Source organism: Taudactylus pleione, unplaced genomic scaffold (genome assembly GCF_031769625.1).
Source record: "Taudactylus pleione unplaced genomic scaffold, aTauple2 ptg000533l, whole genome shotgun sequence".
Classification (NCBI taxonomy): Eukaryota; Metazoa; Chordata; class Amphibia; order Anura; family Myobatrachidae; genus Taudactylus; species Taudactylus pleione.
The window spans coordinates 4,415,925-4,439,643 of record NW_028284935.1 but is presented as its reverse complement, the minus strand read 5'-3'; the positions used below and the strand labels follow the sequence as shown (position 1 = coordinate 4,439,643).

Here is a 23,719-nt window from a genome sequence, read left to right as displayed (position 1 = left end):
GAAATAATAGTATGCGTGTGTGAGTCGGTGTGTGGATAAATGTGTAGGTGTGAGTGTGTAGGTGAGTGAATGTATAGATGTAGGAGTGTGAGTGTGTAATAACAGTATGTGTGTGTGAGTCGGTGTGTGGATAAATGTGTAGGTGAGTGAATGTGTAGATGTAGTAGTGTGAGTGTGTAGGTGAGTGAATGTGTAGATGTAGTAGTGTGTGTGTGTGTAGGTGAATGGATGTGTGAGTGTGTAGGTGAGTGAATGTGTAGATGTAGTAGTGTGAGTGTGTAGGTGAGTGAATGTGTAGATGTAGTAGTGTGAGTGTGTAGGTGAGTGAATGTGTAGATGTAGTAGTGTGAGTGTGTAGGTGAGTGAATGTGTAGATGTAGTAGTGTGAGTGTGTAGGTGAGTGAATGTGTAGATGTAGTAGTGTGAGTGTGTAGGTGAGTGAAGGTGTAGGTGTAGTAGTGTGAGTGTGTAGGTGAGTGAATGTGTAGATGTAGTAGTGTGAGTGTGTAGGTGAGTGAATGTGTAGATGTAGTAGTGTGAGTGTGTAGGCGAGTGAATGTGTAGATGTAATAGTGTGAGTATGTAGGCGAGTGAATATGTAGATGTAGTAGTGTGAGTGTGTAGGTGAGTGAATGTGTAGATGTAGTAGTGTGAGTGTGTAGGTGAGTGAATGTGTAGGTGTAGTAGTGTGAGTGTGTAGGTGAGTCAATGTGTAGATGTAGTAGTGTGAGTGTGTAGGTGAGTGAATGTGTAGATGTAGTAGTGTGAGTGTGTAGGCGAGTGAATGTGTAGATGTAGTAGTGTGAGTATGTAGGCGAGTGAATATGTAGATGTAGTAGTGTGAGTGTGTAGGTGAGTGAATGTGTAGATGTAGTAGTGTGAGTGTGTAGGTGAGTGAATGTGTAGGTGTAGTAGTGTGAGTGTGTAGGTGAGTCAATGTGTAGATGTAGTAGTGTGAGTGTGTAGGTGAGTGAATGTGTAGATGTAGTAGTGTGAGTGTGTAGGTGAGTGAATGTGTAGATGTAGTAGTGTGAGTGTGTAGGCGAGTGAATGTGTAGATGTAGTAGTGTGAGTGTGTAGGCGAGTGAATGTGTAGATGTAGTAGTGTGAGTGTGTAGGCGAGTGAATGTGTAGATGTAGTAGTGTGAGTGTATGTGTAGATGTAGTAGTGTGAGTGTGTAGGTGAGTGAATGTGTAGATGTAGTAGTGTGAGTGTGTAGGTGAGTGAATGTATGGTATGCAATGTCATGGGTAACAATGGAGATGACCAGAAATGAGCCCTGCAGAGGACTATGGGAGAGAATGTGATAAGGGGTGAGAGGGTTGGGTGATGGGGTAATTGCAGTGGGAGTTTTCTATATTGATGTAAATCCCAGTAATAACATATGAATTAGTCACTTAGGGTCTTATTCATCATCGGGACCGTATGGCCCCCGATGATTAAGGAATGGTCTCGCTGCAAGTGATACTGAAGTATCCAACTCGCAGCGGGGGAAACGTGATACCGAAGCAATTCATCATTGCTCCGAAAAGCAGCTGTCCCCTCGGTTAATATCGTAGCTACAGATGTAGCTGCGTTACTTACCTCCTCCCCGTCGGCACGGTTACGCATGAGTGATCCAAGGTCAGGCATGCGCACAGCCACCGGGGAGTCCGCAAGAAGACGGCAGAGGGATCCCTCTTCGCATCCCCGGTACTCTTTCCCATAGGAGTGAGCGGGGCCACGAGAGCAAGCGCCGTCTGAAGATGGCGCTTGTTCTCGGCAGTTGAATATACATATTTTTCTCTGCGCACCCAAAACAGATGTAATTACAGCCAACTTGAGTTAAACTCTACATCAGGTCCCTAGTGAGCTCCAGAAACAAGAAAACACCAAATAAATAATAACATACAGTAAAATCATTTTAATTCTGACTAGTCTATAACAAGCCCATACAGAGTGTGATGGAAAGAGCTTTGCACGTTCATTTCAATGGAATCATTAATTTGCATGGTCCCATTTATTTCAGTAGGCCCACTCATTTCAATGGGGGTTCTACAAGTATCAATGGTAAGATAGTTAATGAAATTTGATTAAAAAAAATACTGGAATAAGATAAAACAATCAGTGATTAGAAAGCCGAGACAAATAAAACCCCATTTCTTTGGCAATCTCTAGTGATTTTGATTTAAAAAGATTGGAAAATTGCCATTTATAAGATCTCCCCTTATGGAAGATGTTAGATGTGAGCTCATGAGTTTGAACATACATCAGTCTTTTTACAATAGTCATCAATGTTTCATCACAGACAGTGGGCGGAATTCAATTGATTACGCGGTCCGGATCTCCCGTCTAAAGTGACAGGAGATCGCGGGCCGCCATTCAATTGCTGCCGTTCTTCGCGCTGATCGCGCCCATAGAGGTCAGGTTTAGCCGCGTAAAGCAGCTAAACCCGACCAAAGTGCTGGGCGTGATCGCGAAAAGTGATGTTTGGGCGCCCAAACATGTCACTTCGCACATTTCAGCTCTCATCCCCCAGGGGCTGCGAGCTGAAATGTAGCGCTTGGCAGCTGATCGCGCCCGACAGGAGCAAGAATAGAATAGCTCCGTCGGGCACGATAGGGGATGAAAACAATTGAATTCCGCCCAGTATGTCCTGTAATACCATCGAAAACCAATGTACAAAGTAAAATGAGAATGCATTTCCTGGTAGAACTGATTCAGACCCACTGGCTAAGCTGCTCTCGCTCTGAGCGATGGTAGCACAACTGCGCATGCATATAAGTCGTAGTGCACGTGCGCAAACAAGCGCCTGCGATGTGAAATCGTGCACTTGTAGTACACAGCCTGGCCGCTACTTTGAGTGACAGATAGCGCCGTCTGTGGGTGGTAACAGGGGAAGGGGCTTGTGAACGAGGGAGTGGATGTGCGAACGCAGGCGTGCCTGACCGTCAGAACGGCGTTTAATGGGTGTGCATAATTAACAAAGTAGCGTCATTGAACACGTCACTTGGTTGGTTTTTCCCTGAACTGCTCGCAGTGTTTGCGGGAGCCATCGGGCTCCCGACGTTTCCAATTAATCTTATATTTCCCGGAGATGACGTGTGTAGCGAGTGGCAAGGGGGCGTCTTTAAACACTTGCGAGCGCAATATGCCGTTGCTCGCGTAGACATAAAGGCGTCCTTACACCGCAAAGAGCGAGCACATGATTTGCATAGACGGCCCCTTTTTGACTGCAGAAAACAATGGATCAAAAGACATTTTGATGAGTTTTCCTGATCTTGTAGCAGGGTCATGCTAAGACCTCCTTGTACCAGTTGTGCCTGAAGACTTACGGAGACAGATGTTGTTGGTGAAGAAGTGCAGGAAGTTCTCACATTCCTCCTGCCGGTTCCCACTTGTGTTACAGGTGCACCAGGGGGCAACACTGGAGGATGAGTTGTCCACGTAATTTGGTGTGATGGGACTACCTACAAGAAATGACACAAACACTAAGATTAGACGTCATGGACGTGGTCACACTGGATATGTCCGGTCATTCCAAAAGCACTGATTCCAGGGACTGAGCGCGGGGTCCTGAGAACGGACCACTTATATTGAATATGACAACACAACAGCTTAAGCTAAGGTGAAAGCAAAGTGTAAATTGGTTATCAGTACGGTCATGGTCATATTTGGGGTGTGAGCCCAGTTGTATAATCGGGAACAACCCTGGGTGGTATTGGTCAGATGTTGTTAGGTGAATGAGATCTTTTTAGTGTTCCCCACTGATGCCTATCCATACAGGGGCTGATTCAGACTCCGCTCGCAAGCGCTATGCGCTTGCAAGCGGGTCGATGTTTACCCCCTGCGCATGCGCCGCCTCCGGCGTGCGCATGTGCGAGACCTGGCCAGCGACTGACGCTCCATCGCTACGGGTCTGGCACCAAAACGGGGCAGCTGTCGATTGTTATTGACAGCTCGCCCCGTTTTGGAGGCGGGCAGGGGGGGGGGGTGGCTGGACAAACGGAGGCATTCCCGAGGTAACACCTTCCGTTTGTGGGCGGCACTACTGACATCACTAGTGATGTCGGTAGGTTGGCTTCCTGCTCTATTAGAGTAGGAAGTCCACTGGGGCTTGCGATGGACAAAACCCTACCACAAGGGTCTCGTCGCAAGCACGATGGTCGCAACCATCGCGACCATCACCTGGCCGCTCGTAAAAGCTGTGGGTGGTCACCCACAGCTTAGCGAGCGGTCAGGAGGCCGGCATAAAAAAAAAATGCGGCCGGCTCTGAATCAGGGCCACAGTGCAGTGCATACAGCCATTAAAGGCACCTGCCTTAGACATGGGAGTAAATCATAATTTATTCCATTGGGTTGTAAACTTTCTTGAATCGTGCCACCCTAAAGCATCAGCATTTTTTTCACGGCACCGATAAGCCAAAAGTATGCTACTGAGATTCTCAGCAAAAGTAGATTGCGCTAACCTGCCATGTTTGGGCTCACTTATGTGGCTATGCCAGGGTTACGCTTCTGTATGCCATGTATATGTTATGATTGGCACCCGGCAGCACTAGTTTTGCTTATCACAGTAACCAAAAATAATTTTATTTTTATGGACCACCAACCCTTGGCACTCCTTCAAGTGACCTGCAGCACCCCAGGGAGCCACATCACCCAGTTCGGGCACCACCGGTTTATTCAAAATACGAGAATTGTCTGTATAATTTCTGTTGATACCAACTAGAGTAGCCGTAACTAGACTATTTGGTGCCCTGTGCCAGAAAGAGCATTGGCACCCCCCTCATTTTTCAAAGGGACATAATGCACCCAAAAAAGGGCCATGGCTTCATGGGGAAGGGCCAGGGAAGAGATAGGAGAGGCCAGGAGATGCTGGGGATGAAATAAGAGGAAGCTACAAGCAAGAATGATACTATACAGAAATTTGACAGGCCCAAACAGCGCCCCCTGACCTGTGGTGCCCCGTGTGATGACACCGGCCGCACTACCCTAGCTACGGCCCCTGGTTGATACTATACATCCAATATAATGTCACTGATTAATAACGCATTTAAAAAGACACCATGGGGTATATTTACTAAAGTGCAGGTTTATAGAATTGGAGATGTTGCCCATAGCAACCAATCAGATTCAAGCTATTATCTTCTAGAAGGGTCTAGATAAATGGTAAGTAGAATCTGATTGGTTGCTATTAACAAAACACCTCCACCTCTATAAACCCACACTTTAGTAAATATAATTAATTATCAACGGGATGTTGTTAAATGACCGGTGGCTGAAATGCCGCCAGTCAAAATCCCGCTGGCTAATGCCCGATGGAGAATTTAAGATAGGCGTCGAAATGCAGACGCCTATCTTTATCCAGACGCCGGAATACAGAAGGACGCCGGACTGAACGAGGTAAGCCCGGGGCGCCCTTACTGTTAGCCGCGGGGGGGGGGGGGGTGTTAGCTTTAAGCACCCCTGGAGGGACTTAGGGTTAGGCACCCCCCGAGGAGGGTTAGGCTAGAGGAAAGGGGGGATAGAGTTAGACACCACTGGTGGGAGGTTAGGATTAGGCACCCCCCCGGGAGGTTTAGGGTGTGGGAAGGGGGTGTTAGGATTAGGCACCCCCCGGGGGGGATTTAGAGTTAGGCACCACCCCGGGAGTTTGAGGGTTAGGCACCCCTAAGAGAGGGCTAGGGGGGGACAGGGGAGGGTAATAGTACTTTCCTGCCCCAGTCGGGATCTTCATCCTGTCGGGCATCCGCAGTCGGTATTTGATTTTGAACCGGCGGGTAAATATCCGCCGGCATTTCAATACCATTCCACATCAACATGTGTCCACGAACAAAGTAGCCAAAAGCAGGGAACAGACACCACCAGGGATAATATATCAAATATTTACAAGATTCTTTCTTTTTACATATTACGGGGCCTATTTATCGAGCAATCCTGCCCTTAAAATATGCGTAAACTGCTGTTTCCGCACGTTTATGGGCAGGACGCGTCGCTAGACTGTAATAACATGGAAAGTCGTAGCCGCGGATATAAATCGCCTGCTTTCCGGTCGGCAGCCTTCGCAGCACGCGTCCTTCTTTTTATACATACGTCCCTCTTTGCTGCCGTATGGCGCTATAAGAATTCTTAATTTCCGTGGGGCTTGGTACATTTTTGCTAATAAATCTGCCCCTGTGTGTTCTATAAACGGAAAATATACCATATGTTTTGAAGTACATTTACTAGCATTATCTAACTTGTTATTTAATACCTCAGTTAAAGTCATTTCGAGGTTACTGCTTTAGAAGTTGTGTTATCCTGAAATGGGGATATGTTACACACGCTCGGCCCTATAAAGGCAGGAGTGAAGCCTTCCATGTATTAGGTGACAATAACAGACCCTATATGAATATATACATATATATATATATATATAATGTTTTTTCGCATTATCAGTACGAAATATGGATGTGCAACTAACTATAACCTATAATGAGGTGCCAGGGGCCAGTTGATATGGCAGCACACGGTAGCAGACATTGCATCACACTGGAGAGAGCCACGAGTCACTGTCACGCCGCAGGGAGAGGTACTGTAGGGTTAGTCCCTCTCTCCCCCGCAGCCACCAGATACTACCTGCAGCCCCCGAGCTGAAGCACAGGCCAGCTTGTAACTAAGCAGATTATTAGCTCAACACACAAATCCCTTCTGCAGGTGGTGCGCAGACTGTAATAATAATAAGCAGGCAGCTGTACTGAATAATCTGCCTCTTGACACGTACAGCAGATCACATTATAGACGGATGTTTCTTATTTGTCTTATTTCGGATTCCTGACTTCTGGCGGCGCACGGGTTCTCCCTCCCCTGCTGACATTTGGGACCTGATAATATACTGTAGGTAGTCCATGAAAATGATGCTGGGGGAAGGATAGTTCTCTCCCAACCCTCCTGACGGCAGAGGAACAGTCCCAATGTGAGCTCCCTGGTCTTTGTACTGAAGTGAGTGGAGAGTTGACAAAAAAAAAGTGGACATGTTTTTGTAGTTCTGAGGTGGAGTTGGGGGTGGGACTATCTTGTCCCAATTTTTTTCCTGATAAAAGTTGGGACACATGGATTCAGCAGCAACTACAGTAGAGCATAGAAAATGGCCGCTGGCATTGTGTTCTGAGGAGAATATAAAGCAAAGGTGATCTCCTATTTCTGGATTTAACACACAGGGGTGTATTTACTAAGCAGTGTTAGGAGACAGAGTGAAAAGTGATAAGAAAGTGATAAGGTACCAGCCAATCAGCTCCCAACTGTCATTTTTCAAACACAGCCTGTGAGATGACAGTTGGGAGCTGATTGGCTGGCACCTTATCACTTTCTTATCACTTTTCACTCTGTCTCCTAACACTGCTTAGTAAATAGACCCCACAGTCTCTGGGTGGGATTTTTGTTGCGTATTCGCCACCCGCACACAACCGCACATTACGCCCGATTCAGAGACGGTCTGTAATCCAGCCGCGGTCACAGTCGCTCTTGCTATAGACATTTGCTACTCTCAGCCTTGCTTTTGTGCGGGACGGTGGGATGGGGTGTGCGAGCGGGCGGGACGCCCACTTTCAGGCCGCGCGGTCTGCGCATTTGTGATGGAGATTGTAAACACACCAACATCGATGCAACATCGGTCGCGCCATTTGTGGTAGCCCAGGGTCTACTCTAGAGTCTAGATACTCTCCTCTAATCCCACTAAACATGGCTTCTGATGCTGTGGATTTGCGATTGGGAACGCTACAGCATTTTCAGACCCGCCCGTGACACTTCCCATATAACACGCCCAGGAGACGGCCATTTTTCGCGCTCACTTCAGCCCAACTCCAAGACGCCGACCAGGAATGCCCATGGTATTACCTCGCAAAGCAGCGGACTCCGCGCACACTCAGGGGAACGCACGTGCCGTAGTGGTTTGCAGGACTCTCTGTGCGCATGCACAGTGGCAAATAATAGCTCAATGGCACAAACATCAGCATCGCCTCCGCCTCTCAATCAGGGCTCTCTAGGTCTTCATGAGTAGTATTTGTGTTCGGAACTGGTAGGTGCAATTAGGCTCAAGCTGGTCTACTAATGCTAGATGTTCGCTTTTACAAAAACTATTTCAACAGACCATTTAAAGCTGCGCTGCCACCTAGTAAAATATCAAATCTCATGCGGGCAGTGGGTCTGCTACACTAGGTACCTATAATTCCTGTGTATGCCATCAGGCAGGCAGCGTAATTCTCCCGGGCACATCCGGTCACAGACTGCGAGGAAGGCTGGCAGTCTAATTGGAAGGTCGCTAACCGGGACCTGAAATAAGAAAATAAATTGTAATGAACATTTCTGTACAACCAAATGCAGTATAACAAATTGTGCTTAGATCGATTTTTATCTAATTCCCAGCTGATTACATGGCGGAGAAAATAAGAGGCCGCTGTATCTATCACTAACACATCGCTCTTTAACCAATATAACCAGCGCCGTGCTTCTTGTAAGGGAGCAATACATCTTGTTCTGCAGCCGGGTGTAGAGCACGATGACAGATTGTAAATGTAGCACTAAATTCATAGCACAGAGGAGCTGATACATAGCTGAAAGAAACCGCGGTGGATAAACCGCAGCCTGATTTATTACTGCACTCTCCAGACACGATATCAGCCTCCATGCAAAACACCTGTAACAGCGCTTAGTGTAGTAATTAGTTACCTGTTTGAATTAAAAATATATGTTTATTTTCTAAGTGCAATTACAGCACAGCCGCAGAAATGGCAGATACACTAGGGATCAAGGGCGTCGGAACGATATTATGTTGGGGGGGCAGAGACCCTGCACGTGGCCCTCAGTACAACATGAGCCACAGATACATCTCAGAGACCCTGCACGTGGCCCTCAGTACAACATGAGCCACAGATACATCTCAGAGACCCTGCACGTGGCCCTCAGTACAACATGAGCCACACATACATCTCAGAGACCATGCACGTGGCCCTCAGTACAACATGAGCCACAGATACATCTCAGAGACCCTGCATGTGGCCCTCAGTACAACATGAGCCACAGATACATCTCAGAGACCCTGCACGTGGCCCTCAGTATAACATATGAGCCACACATACATCTCAGAGACCCTGCACGTGGCCCTCAGTACAACATACGTATGAGCCACATATACATCGCAGAGACCCTGCACGTGGCCCTCAGTACAACATGAGCCACACATACATCTCAGAGACCTGCACATGACCCTCAGTACAACATATGAGCCACACATACTTCTCAGAGACCCTGCACGTGGCCCTCAGTACAGCATGAGCCACAGATACATCTCAGAGACCCTGCACGTGGCCCTCAGTACAACATATGAGCCACACATACATCTCAGAGACCCTGCACGTGGCCCTCAGTACAACATACTGTATGAGCCACCCATACATCTCAGAGACCCTGCACATGGCCCTCAGTACAACATATGAGCCACACATACATCTCAGAGACCCTGCACGTGGCCCTCAGTACAACATACTGTATGAGCCACCCATACATCTTAGAGGTCTTGTACATGACCCACAGTACAACACAGAAGCCGCAGATAATTCTCACAGACTCTGCACGTGGCCCTTGGTACAACACAAGGGTCACACTTTTATTTTAGAGACTACATTTGACCCTTGGCACAACACAGGAGCCACACATACATCAAGAGAAATATATAATTGTAAATGGTTTTTTTATGACTGTATGATCTAGACATTTGTATATCAGATCCCAGTGTGATGTGCTCATAAAGCAATAGCAGCTATGTCCTTTATGGCTGCCTGCTTGGTCACCAAAGGAAAGTCATCAGCTATCAGTCACGGACTACTATCTGCACTGGATTTATGACTGCACCATGCTGGGCCTGAGACATGCCCAGAAGGAGAGGAAAAATGGAGCTGATCCAGGTCATGAGTGTTATACTCAACCAGGAAATCACATAAGCTCCCAAGAACCACGCTTCAGAGGTTTTCACCTATAACAGTCGCCGTTTTCCCTTAGCGTTGGATACTCTCACAGGTACTTGGATGCCGCCAGGACTTAACACAGGATAGTTGGAGCTTATGTAAATAACGAGGTGGCTTGCAGGGAGATAGGCTGGAGTAGGAGACAGACACTAGGTAACCTGAGAAAGAAAAATGCAGGTATACTGCTAACAGCAGTGAGGTGGTGTACAATTCTGACAGATATATATACCAGGCAGGAAACCACTGAGCAATACAAGGACAAGCTGGCTAATGATGAGAAGAACGAAGGCTTTAATTCAAGGTAGACAGAGACCAAAGTCACAGCAGGAGCATGGCAGACAGTTTCTAGCTGAGTAAGACACTATAACCTGTAGGGAGGTTAACCGATTCGTGTCATCACTCACATCTCACCCACTTCATGGTCGGCCAGCGGGATGAGGGGGATTTGCCCACTTTACCGGGAACTGGGAGCCTCTCCCCAAAATTCTGGAGTCTCCAGCAACTTCCGGGAGATTGGACAAGTATAGGAACTCTGCATTGGAAAGAATGGGGACACAATGATTGGTTAGAGAGTGGGAACTGCCGCAAACTGACCAATCAGCGCATCCCCATTCATTCCTATGGAGAGTCTCCTGGAGGAGCAGTAGCGAAGTTTTATGTTTTGCTAAGAATCGGGACGATACGTGGACTGAAGAGGACGTCACTTCATATTGTGAGCAATAAACTGGTAAACGAGGGATGTGAGGGGGTGTTTGTATATTCCAAAATACTTCCACATTCGGCGTGTGTATGTCGTGTCTTTCAATATTATTTTACAGGTGGACTACAGGTTCCAAGGGCTCTTAATGTCTAGGCATGCTGGCACTTGTGTCGTTCGACAAGTGCCATCATGCCAGGGCAGGCTTGCTGGAACCTGTAGTGCACCTGTGAAAAAAAAAAACAATATTATTTAAATATATATTATTACTATTACTTTTGTATCCAAAGCCCAGGGGGTACGGAGAAGAGCCACAGTCCTTGGGGTGGGGAGACCTCTTTTTTTGGGGGGGGTGACTTTCCTATGGATCCCTGGGCTGACCCATTTGAAATCCTGTGGGTACTGATGTCTAATTTTTAATGGCAGTCATAACGGATACATAGTGTTTTTTTTTTAGACTGCAATCGATATCAATCTGACACCCTACACGATTCTGCAGAACAGAAGTATTAATTTACCTGTTGGCAGTTGGGGGTCTATTTAATTTCATGAAGTAGAGAAAAGCCCTGTTTAACTGAAAGAAAAACCAGGACTATCCACTGCTTTGATCCATTCAGGAAGCGGGTTACCTTGGAGAAGTATGGGGAGAACGACTCATGGAAGAACGGAAAGCTCAGATTTCTCTTCCGCTGCTGTGTACAGATCCGCCATCTCAGGATGTGACATCACCCGGCACTTGCTCCACCCCCTTTCTTGACCAGCATCCTTTGCAGCAGATCTGGTCTGACGTGACCTACCTGCAAGTCTCAGGCCAGATGTCGGACACCGGTGATGGGGAGAAAGGACCTGCTAACAGAGGCCGGCACACGTGCAGAGACAGTGTCCTCCATTCCAACACCATGGAAGATCAGAGGACCGCAGGAGAAGGCAGGATCGCCGGACGCCTCTTTATCGTTACGCTTCACCCAAACAGTTATGGTGCATACACACTGGGCGATTAAAGTGGATGACTGAATGATAACGATATCGTTATCGTTCAGACGTCCACTTTACCGTCCATTTAACACTAAAACGATGAACGATAACGATGACGCGCGTTCCCGCGGGTTGTTCGTCATCATCGTTCATCGGGTTAACATGCAGGCCAACCTGGGGATGTCGTCAGGTTGCTGCATGTTATGGAATGGGGGAGAGAGCCTGGCGCTGGACGATATCGTTAATGATGTCGTTCAGCGGGTGTGCTCAATTTCATGAACGACATTGAGCACACCCTGCCGGGGACACACTAGACGATATCGCTCAGGGAGCATATCGTCTAGTGTGTAGGCACCATAAGTGTGCATGAATTACATACAACATAATAAAACATCTATATGTTGCATGAAACTGCTGCGATTTAGGAGAAACATCTCACACCTGAACCACTAATGTGCATGACGAGACCCCTTAGTGTTCTATTTAGACTCCAGGGGGTAAATGTAATAGGCTGCGCCTATGAGACATCAGCTAGTGCCACTCATGACTGCCCAATGAAAGTAGCAGTCTATTAATAGGTGAGATCAACCTTATTTTGCCTACTAAAAGACTCTACTACTTGCCGATGTCTCAAAGCCAACGCCTGTTATATTTACCCCCAGGAACAGTTTCAAAACTTTATCCATTGTCACCTGATCATCTACATTGATTAGGTGACCTCTGTCGTCCCTTACTTACAGGAGTTTCCCCATGCTGATCATGGACATAGGAGATCAAGACAGATTACACCATTAGACCTCTCCAGTCTCCTCACGCCCTACTGTCAGAAGATCTATGACTTTCCACAGTGGGTATTGACTTGCTGCCTTTGGTGCTTGTCACACAATCACTCATGGTCGTTGCCACTCTGGACGCGTGCCGACGTTTTATTGGGCTTTAACTCAAAGACCTTTGCAATCCCCGGGAGATTATTAAATGGCGGGTGCTAACCTATAATTAAAACCATAATCCTTCTCTAGGCATCTGTGGTCTTCCAGTTGAAGCGGAACAAAAAGTCGCAGCACTGCTGGCGCAGTACATGCTGTGACTTATAGTTCCATATCTTCTGTAGAGCCACAGGTTCCCCTATCTTCCGTTAGTGTAAAGAGCTTATAATGGAGATGTCTCTAGTGTGTAACTGTTTTAGTTTGTTCTGTGTTTTGACCTTACTGTATAATTAGTTTATTTATCTTTTCATGTTTTTTATTTTTTATTTTATTAAACTTATTAATGAACAGCACACGAGAGTGATTAACTGTTTGCCGTGCGTAGTGTGTTGACAAAATCAAAAAGTTGAAGTGAATGGGGGATGTGGTCAGGGCCCTGTTAAGGGCCACATGGACTTGGCGCTGAGAAGAAGAGGAGACCCGTTGTCACCCTAAATACATAAAAATAGAAAAAAACCAGCATAACTTTGTGAGAAAACTATAAAACAATTTCAATACCTATGATTTATGGCTGACATGTTGGTAGGCCTATTTTGTGGCTCGTCCGCCCCATTGTGAATCTGGCCCTAAACGTGGTCCTAAAGTGATAGTTGCTGGGATTGTCACGTAATGTTCTTATACATCTCAACTGCAGGGCTGTAGAGAGTGGTGCCGGGCCCCGGTATTGTATGGGGTGTGGCCTAAATGCTGCTTTGACCTCTGCAATAATGTGTAATGCAAATAGAGAATTATTATAATTATTTTTAAATACAACAGATCATGTGCATCTGTCCGGCTGCTGCTGAAAAGGGCACTGTTAACAACACCAGAGCTGTTTAAGGGTACTAATGTCCATTCATTACCCGGCCACAGTGGTAGCGGCCATTTTGAAATAGCAGCCAATCAATCCACTAGCAGCCAGTGATTTCATGAGGCACTCGGTTCTGGCTTCCCGTGCATTTCTAGGCTGCATTCTCAGTCCACAAAACGGGTTCCTCCTTTGCGTGTGTGAAAGATGAATACAATTGTTGAGGATCAGGGACTTCATTCAGAGGTGGTCGTTAGTTGCAAGCGGTCGCCTTGAATCAGGGCGGCCGCTGGCATCCTGAACGACGGCCTCCTTGTCGATCACTAAGCTGTGGGTTAACACCCACAGCTCTAGCGACCGACATGGGTGATGGTCGCGTTGGTCAAGACCATCGCGACCAGCGGGGCTTACGACCAGACCCTAAGGTTGGGTCTGGGCACTCGTAAGCCCCAGGGAGCTTCCTGCTCTGGGGCCGCCCCCAGACGGCAAGCGTTCCGACGGGAACGCCTCCGTTTGAGCAGGCATGCCCCCTGCCCGCCTCCCAAACGGGGCGAGCTGTCACTCACCATCGACAGCTCGCCCCGTCTGCTGCGAGACCCCTAGCGACGGAGCGTCCGTCGCTAGCCGGGTCTCGCGCATGCGCACGACGGAGCCGGCTCCATTGTGCACATGCCCAGTGGGGCAACATCGAGTCGGTTGCGAGCGCTCAGCGTTTGCGACCGACTCTGAATGACCCCCCAGGTCCCCTCATCATGGAGCAACAGTAATATTCTGCCAGGAGATATAGTTAAACAACACAAACATTGTAAAGGACGTACAGTACAAGTACCTGCAAATGTAATCCCCCTTGCAAGAGTCTAGTGGGGTCAGGCAGTTGGGCTTCTCCTTTGCTTCATACGAACAAGCTGGGACAATAGTTTGCCTCCTCCGTTCGGCACAAGCCATGTCCTCACAGGGGCAGAAGAGGAGTTCGTTGGTGTACTCAGCTGGCACCCGGTCAAAAAACTTCCTCAAGGCCTTGTGGCACTTGGAGCGGTTGCACGAGTCAGTCCGGGTCATGGTGCGTATGCACAGGGCCACGTACTCCGTTCGCAACTTTTGGCAGGTGGTGTCCACGTTGCAGGCTTTGGCGGCATCCAGGCAACGGTTGACTTGAGTGACTTCGTTCTCAGAACCTGCGAGAGGAGCGGAGCGCAAAACAGCTGTGACATCAACGAGATGTACAGTGATCATAAACTGCGCAATTTACAAGAATACAATTCTGTTCCTGGAATGTCCCCACACATACAAGTGTGATGCTACATTATTTACATTTTTCTTTCAATAATGACTAGAGGAAGTCATACAACAACAACAGGCGGAATGTATTTATTATCGCGTTTATAATTCACTTACCTGCAGTAATAGCCACCAGTATTCAGCGTTGCAATGCCCAGCTGTCCGCACAATGGACCTGATTTAGAGCCGCTGGCAAGCGCTGTGCGCTCGCAAGCAGGCCGATCGCATGCACACACCTTCGTTCTGCGAGTGCGTGAACTACTCTGTGCGATAGCAAACCGCTCGCTCGCCAAGCAAAGACAGCCCAGTGTAATGAGTGACAGGAGAGGCCGTTTGTGGGTGCTAACAGGGGCAGGGCACTAATAACGGAGGAGTGGAGGTGCGAACGCAGGCGTGCCTGAGTGTCCCAACGCCGTTTCAAAGGCGTGTATAATTAACAGGCAGCATTATAGTACACGTCACATGCCTGTTTTTTACACTGAAGTCCTCGCAGTGCTTGCGGTAGGGTAAGGCAACCACAAGCGCTGCGTTAGCTTCTGATGGTCCTCGATGTACCGATTTTTTCAAACACTTCCTGGAGATGATGTGCGCTAGTGGGCGTCTCAACATAAGCTAATGGGTGTCTACATACGCCAAAGTGGGCGTGCTTATGCCTTTCCGAGCGAGCGCCTGCCATGATGTCACTTTGCCGAATTTGCATACGCTGGATGCGAGCGATCGGCCATCTTGTCACGGAGATGCTAGTAGCCACTTTGGTCCCACTCCGGGCCACTTTGCGGTATTGTAGCCTATAATTTTTAATGCCATCTGATGGTGGCGTTAGCTATCGAGCCCAAGCTACAAAAAGCTATGCTTTCTAGTACTAGATACTAGAGATGAGCGGTTCGAATTCTGTGGAATCCGAACCGCTCCGAACATTGGGGATCCGAGTCCACCCGAACCCTGTTCGGGTGTTCACCGCCTGACTCGGATCCCCGTTCGGGGCCGAACGGCGGCCTCCTGATGTCGGATTCTCACTAGAGAATCCGACATCAGGTCTCCTCGCGTGTAGGGCAGAGCGCAGTGCGCTCTGCCCTACACAGACACAGACACACAGCCGCCAGCGGCAGCTGTGTGTTTGTCACAGCAGCCAATGAGAGTCACACAGACTCTCATTGGCTGCTGTACGGAGGGAGCCGGCTGGAGCTCACACATGAGCTCCGTCTTCCGGCTCCCTCCGCAGCGTGTGACAGCAGAGCGGACGGCGCGGGAGCGGGGAATCAGGTAAGTTTTATTATTATTTTTTTTTTACTTGTCAAAGATCCGGGGGCGCTACTGGGGGGGGCTATACTACTGGGGGGGTCTGCTACTGGGGGGGCTATACTACTGGGGGGGTCTGCTACTGGGGGTCCATACTATTGAGGGGCCTGCTACTGTGGGGGGGGCTATACTATTGGGGGGGGGGTCTGCTACTGGGCGCTGGGCGTACATACTACTGAGGGGCCTGCTACTGGGGGGGGCTATACTACTGGGGGGGGTTTGCTACTGGGGGGGTCTGCTACTGGGGGGGGCATACTACTGAGGGGCCTGCTACTGGGGGGGCCATACTACTGGGGGGGCTTACTACTACTGGGGGGGATACTACTGGGGGGGCTTACTACTACTGGGGGGGCCATACTACAGGGGGGGGCCATACTACAGGGGGGGCTACTACTGGGGCAGCCTACTACTGAGGGGGGCCTGCTACTGGGGGCTTACTACTACTGGGGGGGGATACTACTGGGGGGGCTTACTACTACTGGGGGGGCCATACTACAGGGGGGGCCATACTACAGGGGGGGCTACTACTGGGGCAGCCTACTACTGAGGGGGGCCTGCTACTGGGGGCAGCCTACTACTGGGGGGCATACTACAGGGGGGGCCATACTTCTGGGGGGGCCATACTACTGGGGGGCCATACTACTGGGGGGGGCTGCTAATGGGGGGCATACTACTGGGGGGGCCTGCTAAAGGGGGGCATACTACTGGGTGGCATGCTAATGGGGGGCATACTACTGGGGGGGCCTGCTAATCGGGGGCATTCTACTGGGGGCACTGCATAGGGGACCCTACTACTAAGGGGACTGCATAGGGGGCACCACTGCTGGGGGCATTGTGTAAAGAACACCGCTACTGTGGGCATTGTGTAAAAGGGGCACTACTGTGGGCATTGTGTAAAAGGGTCACTACTGTGGGCATTGTGCAAAAGGGGCACTACTGTGTGTCGTAACATAAATAAGAGACACTACTTATGGTGTAATGTGAATCAGGCCCTACGTGCGGTGTAATGTGAATAAGATTGTGCACTGTGACTCCTTGGGCCGTAGCCCACTATGTAAACAAGTACTGTGACTCTGCTGGCCGTACCCCACTGGGTGGGTGCACTACTTTTCATTTCTGCCACTGCTGTGTGGTAATGTGTCATAGATGTGCTTTATACTGTGGTGTCTGTGTCGTTGTGCCGCTGCTCTATCGCTTAGGAACCAGTCAGCTCACTGCAACCTTTGGCCAATAATGTTGAAAACAATATTATGAGCTGTTATATGGTCTAAATTGACTGGAAATTAATGTTATTGAGGGTAATAATACTCTAGGAAGAAAAAAAAGACCAATTTATGTGATTTTAGCTTTTTTTGTCAATTTTTGTAAAAAAATCCAAATCCAAATCCAAAGCCAGTCACCGCAGTTTGGCAAATCCAAATCCAAATCCAAAGCCGGACGACGAATTAGAACCAAATCCAAATCCGGCAAAAATGGTCCGGCGCACATCCCTACTAGATACATGAGGCCACATTGCAGTGCCATGTCAACCTATAGGGACAGCTGTGCCGCATGATCGCAGCACTTATCTTTGATACATATGGGGATCCCGTAGTGATGGGGTAAAACACAGTGTTCATTTTGTCAACGAAAATTTTTACTAAAAATAATCGCCGACAACATTTTTTTTCTAGGGACGAAATTGTAACGATAACGAAAATATGAACATTTTAATAACAAAAATTCCGGCAAACTCTGTGTTCTATGCAGCAGCTGACCAGGGTCACATTGCAGGAGCCAGGAGACCAGCTGACCGGAGCCCCAGAGGACATTACCGGAGCACAGATCTCTAGTCCATGGATGCAGGTAAATTTTTTTTATATATATATATATAATATATATATAGAGAGAGAGAGAGGCAAATGTTAGGTCGCACTCAAAACTTATGTAGGAGTGCACGGATCACAGGATTTGTAGCAATAAGCCCTATATAGGGCAAAAATCCAGCACAACTCTTGTAAAGAATAACATGAAAAAATATTTAATGTTTATATATATATATATATATATATATATATATATATAATTTGGGGTTTGGAGAAGAATTTAACGAATTCTACCCCAATTGCCCTTTAGTAAATTTATGTGATACTAAAATAATATGGAAAAGGTTTGAAAACACCCTTTTTCACTTTATTTTAGTAAAAATAATATTAATAAAATAGGCCCTTAAGGGGCAGATGTATTAAGCTCTGGACAGTCATAAACTGGATAGTGATAAAGTGATAGTGATAGTGATAAAGTACCAACCAATCGGCTCCTGTCATTTTTCAAACGCCGCGATTATTAACACTCCAACTCACTGGGGATATTTTCATTTTTAATAAAAATATCCCGGCTATGTAATGTACTACCAGGAACTCGAAGGGACAGCGGTTGCGGTAACCACTGTCCCCGTGCGTTATATCACCAGCATTTCGGAGAAGTCTTTCAAAGACTTCCCCGGGGGAAGCTGACACTGCGAATGCGCACAGCGTCAGCTTCCTGGACTGGCCGGGGACTGCAGAGGGAGAGATCGAAAGATAGTGTAAACTACTGGGGCTAAACTCCGAAAAGAATTTTGGAGTTTAGTACATAGGTGTCAGATCATAGACCCCATTGATAATAATGGGGGCTGTGATCTGAAGTGCAAATTAGCACTTTCCCAGAGATTTCTGTGAAATCTCCTGCACTGTGCCATTAATACATAGGATCGATACATAAAATTATGCAGAAACTGCAGTTTCTGCATAATTTTATGTAAAAAACGGATTGATACATAGGCCCCACAGTCTGTAACATGACAGTTAGGAGTTGAATGGCTGGTAGTTTATCACTCTCCACTTTATCACTTTCCATAGCTTAGACTTAAACTAAATTTAAAATCCTTATCAAAATTAACACTGATAAAACATCAGAAAATTAAATTTTTCAAAACAATTTACCATAAAATGATATAATACATCTCACCAAATAACCCATATATGCCAACTACTATCATGCAGAGCAGAGGTTCTCAAACTCCGTCCTCAGGACCCCACACAGGTCACGTTTTCCAGGTCACCCAGCAGGTGCACAGGTGTATTCATTACTCACTGACTCATTTTAATGATCCACAGGTGGAGTTAATTATTTCAATAGTGATTCTGGGCTCTATTTATTAACATTATTTTGACTAAAATAAAGTGATAAAGGCTGTTTTGTGTTTTCACACCCTTTTCACATTATTTTAGTATCACCTATAGTTATTACAGGGCAATTGGAGTAGAATTCGTAAAATTCTACTCCAACCCCTAAGTATCACTTATTTTTAGTAAGCAAATCACATTTCCCATAACTGGAATGGGAAATGTGATCCGGCCAAAGTTACTAAAAATAAATTGTAAAAAAATACCGGGCAAAGCCCTGTGATAATAACGCCACCTGGAGGTGGCGTTATCCAGGGTCTCCCCTGGTTACCGGCCTCCTACTCTGCTCTAACGGGGAGAGCAGAGCCGGGAGTCGGTCCCAGTAATCAGCTGTGTGGTCTAAACGGAATGGGTATGCCATGCGGCCGGCGGTTCGATTCCCGTCAGCGGCAGCCCGACAAGAGCAGAGTTAGAAGCAGCGGAAGCCCGACAGCGCTGGAAATCCCGATCGTGGATAGGTAAGTATTTACTTACCTAACCTAACCCCCCTAACCCTCCTTAGGGGTGCCTAACCCTAACTTCCCCCCCAAGTGCCTAACCCTAATCCCCCCTCTAAGTGCCTAACCCTAACCACCCCCTTCCCCGGTGCCTAACCCTAAGTCCCCCCCGGGGGTGCCTAACCCTAACCCTCCCTCCCCCTAGCCTAACCCTAACCCTCCCGGGGTGGTGCCTAACCCTAAGTCCCCCCCGGGAGCCCTAAACCTAACCCTCCCCCTCCCCACGGCTGTCCGCTCGCGGTGCCCGGCATCTCTACGATCGGGATGCCGGGCGCCGGTCTCCCGGCGTCGGGGAAATGCGGGCGTCTACATCTAGACGCCCGCCATTTCACCCTTGCCGGGATATGACAGTCGGGAAGCCGGCTGCCGGTATTTAGGCAGTCGGCTTCCCGATTGCTTCCCGTCTAAACAGACCGCAAGCTGATTACTGTAAAAAAAAAGAAAAAAAAATTGTCAAAAAAAATATTTTACTTACCTGACTCCAGGGACCGGTGATCGGGCCTCCGGGGATGTCTTCCCCTCGGTCAGTTGGCCTCCCATAGTGCACTGCGGCCCAGTCATTAGGTGATCGGGTTCCAGTGCAGTATGGGAGATCACCTGATCGGAGGCATTGAGAACATCACCGGAGGCCCGAATCATGCAGGTAAGTGTAATTAAGGGAGAGGGGGTGTCACGGGGGGGTCCGTGACCACGGGGGGCGGAGCTTAGCACCGGGGGAGGGGGTAGCAGCGGCGGCCGGTCGGCGCATGCGTGGGCACTTTGTCACGGTATTTTTTGCGAAAATACCGTGATAAGGCTCTGGAGGGGATTCGCAGGGACAGAGCTTTCTCGCAAGCTCTGTCCCTGCAAGGGATTTGTAGTAAATCCCTGTGATTTAACGTCAGGCTGGGGGCGAGCCCTGTTAGAGCAATGCAAATTCAGTCGATAATTTCACACTACAATCTGTATTCCATATATTCAGAAGGATTATGTTATATCAAATAGTGTAGTATGTTAGGTAAGCAGCGACTGCACTACAGAAAGTTCAATTATTTTCTTACAGCCATGAAATATTGTACAGTTTATCTGTTATGGTCAGCAGTTATTTGATATCACACTAAGGTGGACATTTATTCACCATCCGCTCAACATTTTGGAGGCCAAAATCACTGACACATTGCCAAGAGTTAGAACTGACCGCCAAGATCTAATTTCCGGCCCCTGAGAACAAGAATGGATGGCGCGCAAGCACCCATTCAATGCAGGGAGAGAGCTGGGGGCATCCCAGCTACTGACGTAGTGCTCGGCTCGCCCCCAGCCTGACGTTAAACGGAGGAGTGCCATACGGACACGCCCACAAATAGCATTACTTAGGGGCATGACCTATGATAATTAGGTCACACCCCCTTTTTGGTCGTGTGCAGGATTTTAGGCGTCTGGATACCTCGCTGCACAGGGCACGGATCAAGCCTACGGCTAACACTAAGGACACCCCGGATTTATCTCATTCGGGCTGGCGTCCTTCGGTGTTCCAGCGTCGGGATTAAGATAGGCGTTGGTATTTCGACACCTATTATAAGTCCCTTGCCGGCATTTGGATTTCATAACTACATCCCCTACAGGAAACAAAGGGCCTGATTCAGACATGTTCACTAGGCTGCGTTCGCACGTAGCCTGGCGATGTTTGCATTGTGCGCATGCTTACGCATCGCAGTACGCGAACCAGTCCATGCGATCACTAGATTGAGCGAGGACGAGCCGTTTGTGGGTGGTGACTGGGGTTGGTCGATGGAAAAGGGGGAGTGGTTGTGCGAAGGCAGGCGTGTCTAAGCGTCTTAACGCCGTTTCAGAGGCGTGCATATTTAAGACGCAGCATCATAGTACACGTCACATGGATGATTTACACACTGAAGCACTCGCAGTGCTTGCGGTAGAGTATGGTCAGCCACAAGTGCTGCATACGCTTCCGATGGTATACGATGTTACTGATTGTTGCATACACTTCCTGGAGAGGACGTGTAACACTAGGGAAAGTGGACGTCTTCAGACAGGCTGGTGGGCGTCTAAATACACACCGCGATCGCACGCCAGGACATAGTGGGCGTGGTAATGCCTTGCTGTGTGATTGCGGGATTTGCATACTTTGGCTGCGTGCGAATGCATCTAGCGAGCGGGTCTGAATCGGGCCCAAAGCTCCATCATCAAACGTCTTAGATTTTAGGTTGATGCATTAGTTCCCATAGTAAATAGCACCCACTTGCTTGGACTACTTGAATTGCAGTAATGTGTAATGCCACAACCACACCAACTGTGTACCGGTAATACTGCTCTATTCAAAGCCGACATACACAGCAAATATTTTCTTTGGCTGTGAGGATAATTTTTAGCTAGGTGTCAACAAGGCGCTACCCCCACTGTGTAACGGTGCTCCTTTAAATCGTTGGACCTCCACAATCCCAGCGGACCCCCCCCCCCCGACGCTCCCAGTGATTCTGCTTTTAGCATGAAATAAAATCATTTCTGACTGTTGCAATATCTTTTTCCTTGAGCAAGCCCCTCGGAACAGGGACAGCTGGTCACTTAATATCTCCATCCATCATCCACCATCATGGGAAGATTTCCTCAGTGCCTGCTCCTCCAATGTGTTGCCTGAAAGGAAGTGTTCGCAGCGCATAAATCTACAGCCTCCTGCGTAAAACGGGGTTGCACATGCGGATTTTAACACCCCCCGAGGGAGGAGGTTTTGATCATTGAAAGCAGATGTTATATAGTAAAGTGCTACGAGGATCTTGGCTGACTTGGTACTTTTAAGGTTGATGTCATCCCAGTATTTGCCTCTCCAACTCGCTGGGTGGTTTGCAGAATGAATTAGCTGATCTCTCCGGAGTCCCAGTGCCAGAGCCGTCCTGGCCTCCTGCTTTGTGGATTTATAGAGCTGCCTGTCAGTGCTGTGCCGAGCACATCCCTTCCAGCAGAGTCTGACATCCCACAAGTACAGGCAGAAATGTAATTATTCATCTGTGAGACTTTGCTCAGAAACAGCTATGAAAACCTGAACTGGGAAAGCTAGGAATGATGTGAGAAATATACCTAGTATAGGATTAGGATACAAGCACACATGCACAAATCTATATATATATATATTGTGATAGGATCACTGGTAAAGTGGTCTGTGACAGGGACATTTATCCCAGATTCCTGTCCTATGTGTATAAAATCCCCAGGAGAAAGTCTGCAGTGTAGCAGGCTTGAGTCTCGGCTTTTTAAAAAGCCGGTTTGGGACCTGGGGGTTGTGGGTGAGAGGAGAGGGAGGGCTCCACCCACGGCCACTCCAGGTTTTGGTTCTCGCAGCCTGGTAACAGGCTTGTTAGGGTTTCCACCTGAGAGTGGCCAATATAAGCCTAGTGTGTTGAGGGCTGATTGTCTCACCTGGAAGAGCAGACAGGGAGTTTGCTCAGAGACACTTGAAAACCTAACTGTGAGTGTTGTGCTGTGCTTTTGTTGCTGGTGAGCGCATTAGGCCCTGCCAGGTTCTGGTAGTGAGGGAACTACCTGTGAAGTTAGTGCCCCGACAGGGCTAGGATTTATGTTTATGTTTTCTTTATGTTATTTCTGACATTGTACAATAAAGACTGCCACCGACCAGCTTGTACTTGCATCCAGACTGGTGTGCTGCTTCCCTGCTGCTGTGTGTGTGGGTAAGGAAGGAGTCCTCTACCCAGGAGAGGGACCCCCTAACCTAACTGTGTCACAATATATGGACATGAAGACTCTGAAACACATTGATTGGAGCCTAGTTTCTAGAAGTGGAGATGTTGCCCATAGCAACCAGATTCTAGCTATTGTCTACTAGAAGGTGTTAGAAAATAAATGATAAGTAGAATCTCATTTGGTTGCTATGGGCAACATTTCCACTTTTATAAACCCGCACTTTAGTAAATATACCCCCTAGGTGTGAGCCTTGCATATTCATATTTTCCCAACAAGGAAGCACCGTACAATGCTTACATTCAGTGTTGAAATGCCAAAGGATG

At 48.0% G+C, this 23,719-nt stretch overlaps 1 protein-coding gene across 1 annotated transcript in view; it reads right to left on the bottom strand.

Annotated features, from left to right (window-relative positions):
* The window catches only part of GFRA4 (GDNF family receptor alpha 4), a 482,549-nt gene that overhangs the window by 3,339 nt on the left and 455,491 nt on the right, over window positions 1-23,719 (bottom strand). Inside the window, exons 5-7 of the mRNA XM_088450886.1 lie at window positions 14,256-14,601; window positions 8,181-8,290; window positions 3,316-3,450 (exon numbers count right to left, since the gene is read on the bottom strand). Coding sequence (XP_088307012.1) covers window positions 3,316-3,450; window positions 8,181-8,290; window positions 14,256-14,601 — 591 coding nt within the window. The remainder of the gene's footprint in view (window positions 1-3,315; window positions 3,451-8,180; window positions 8,291-14,255; window positions 14,602-23,719) is intronic.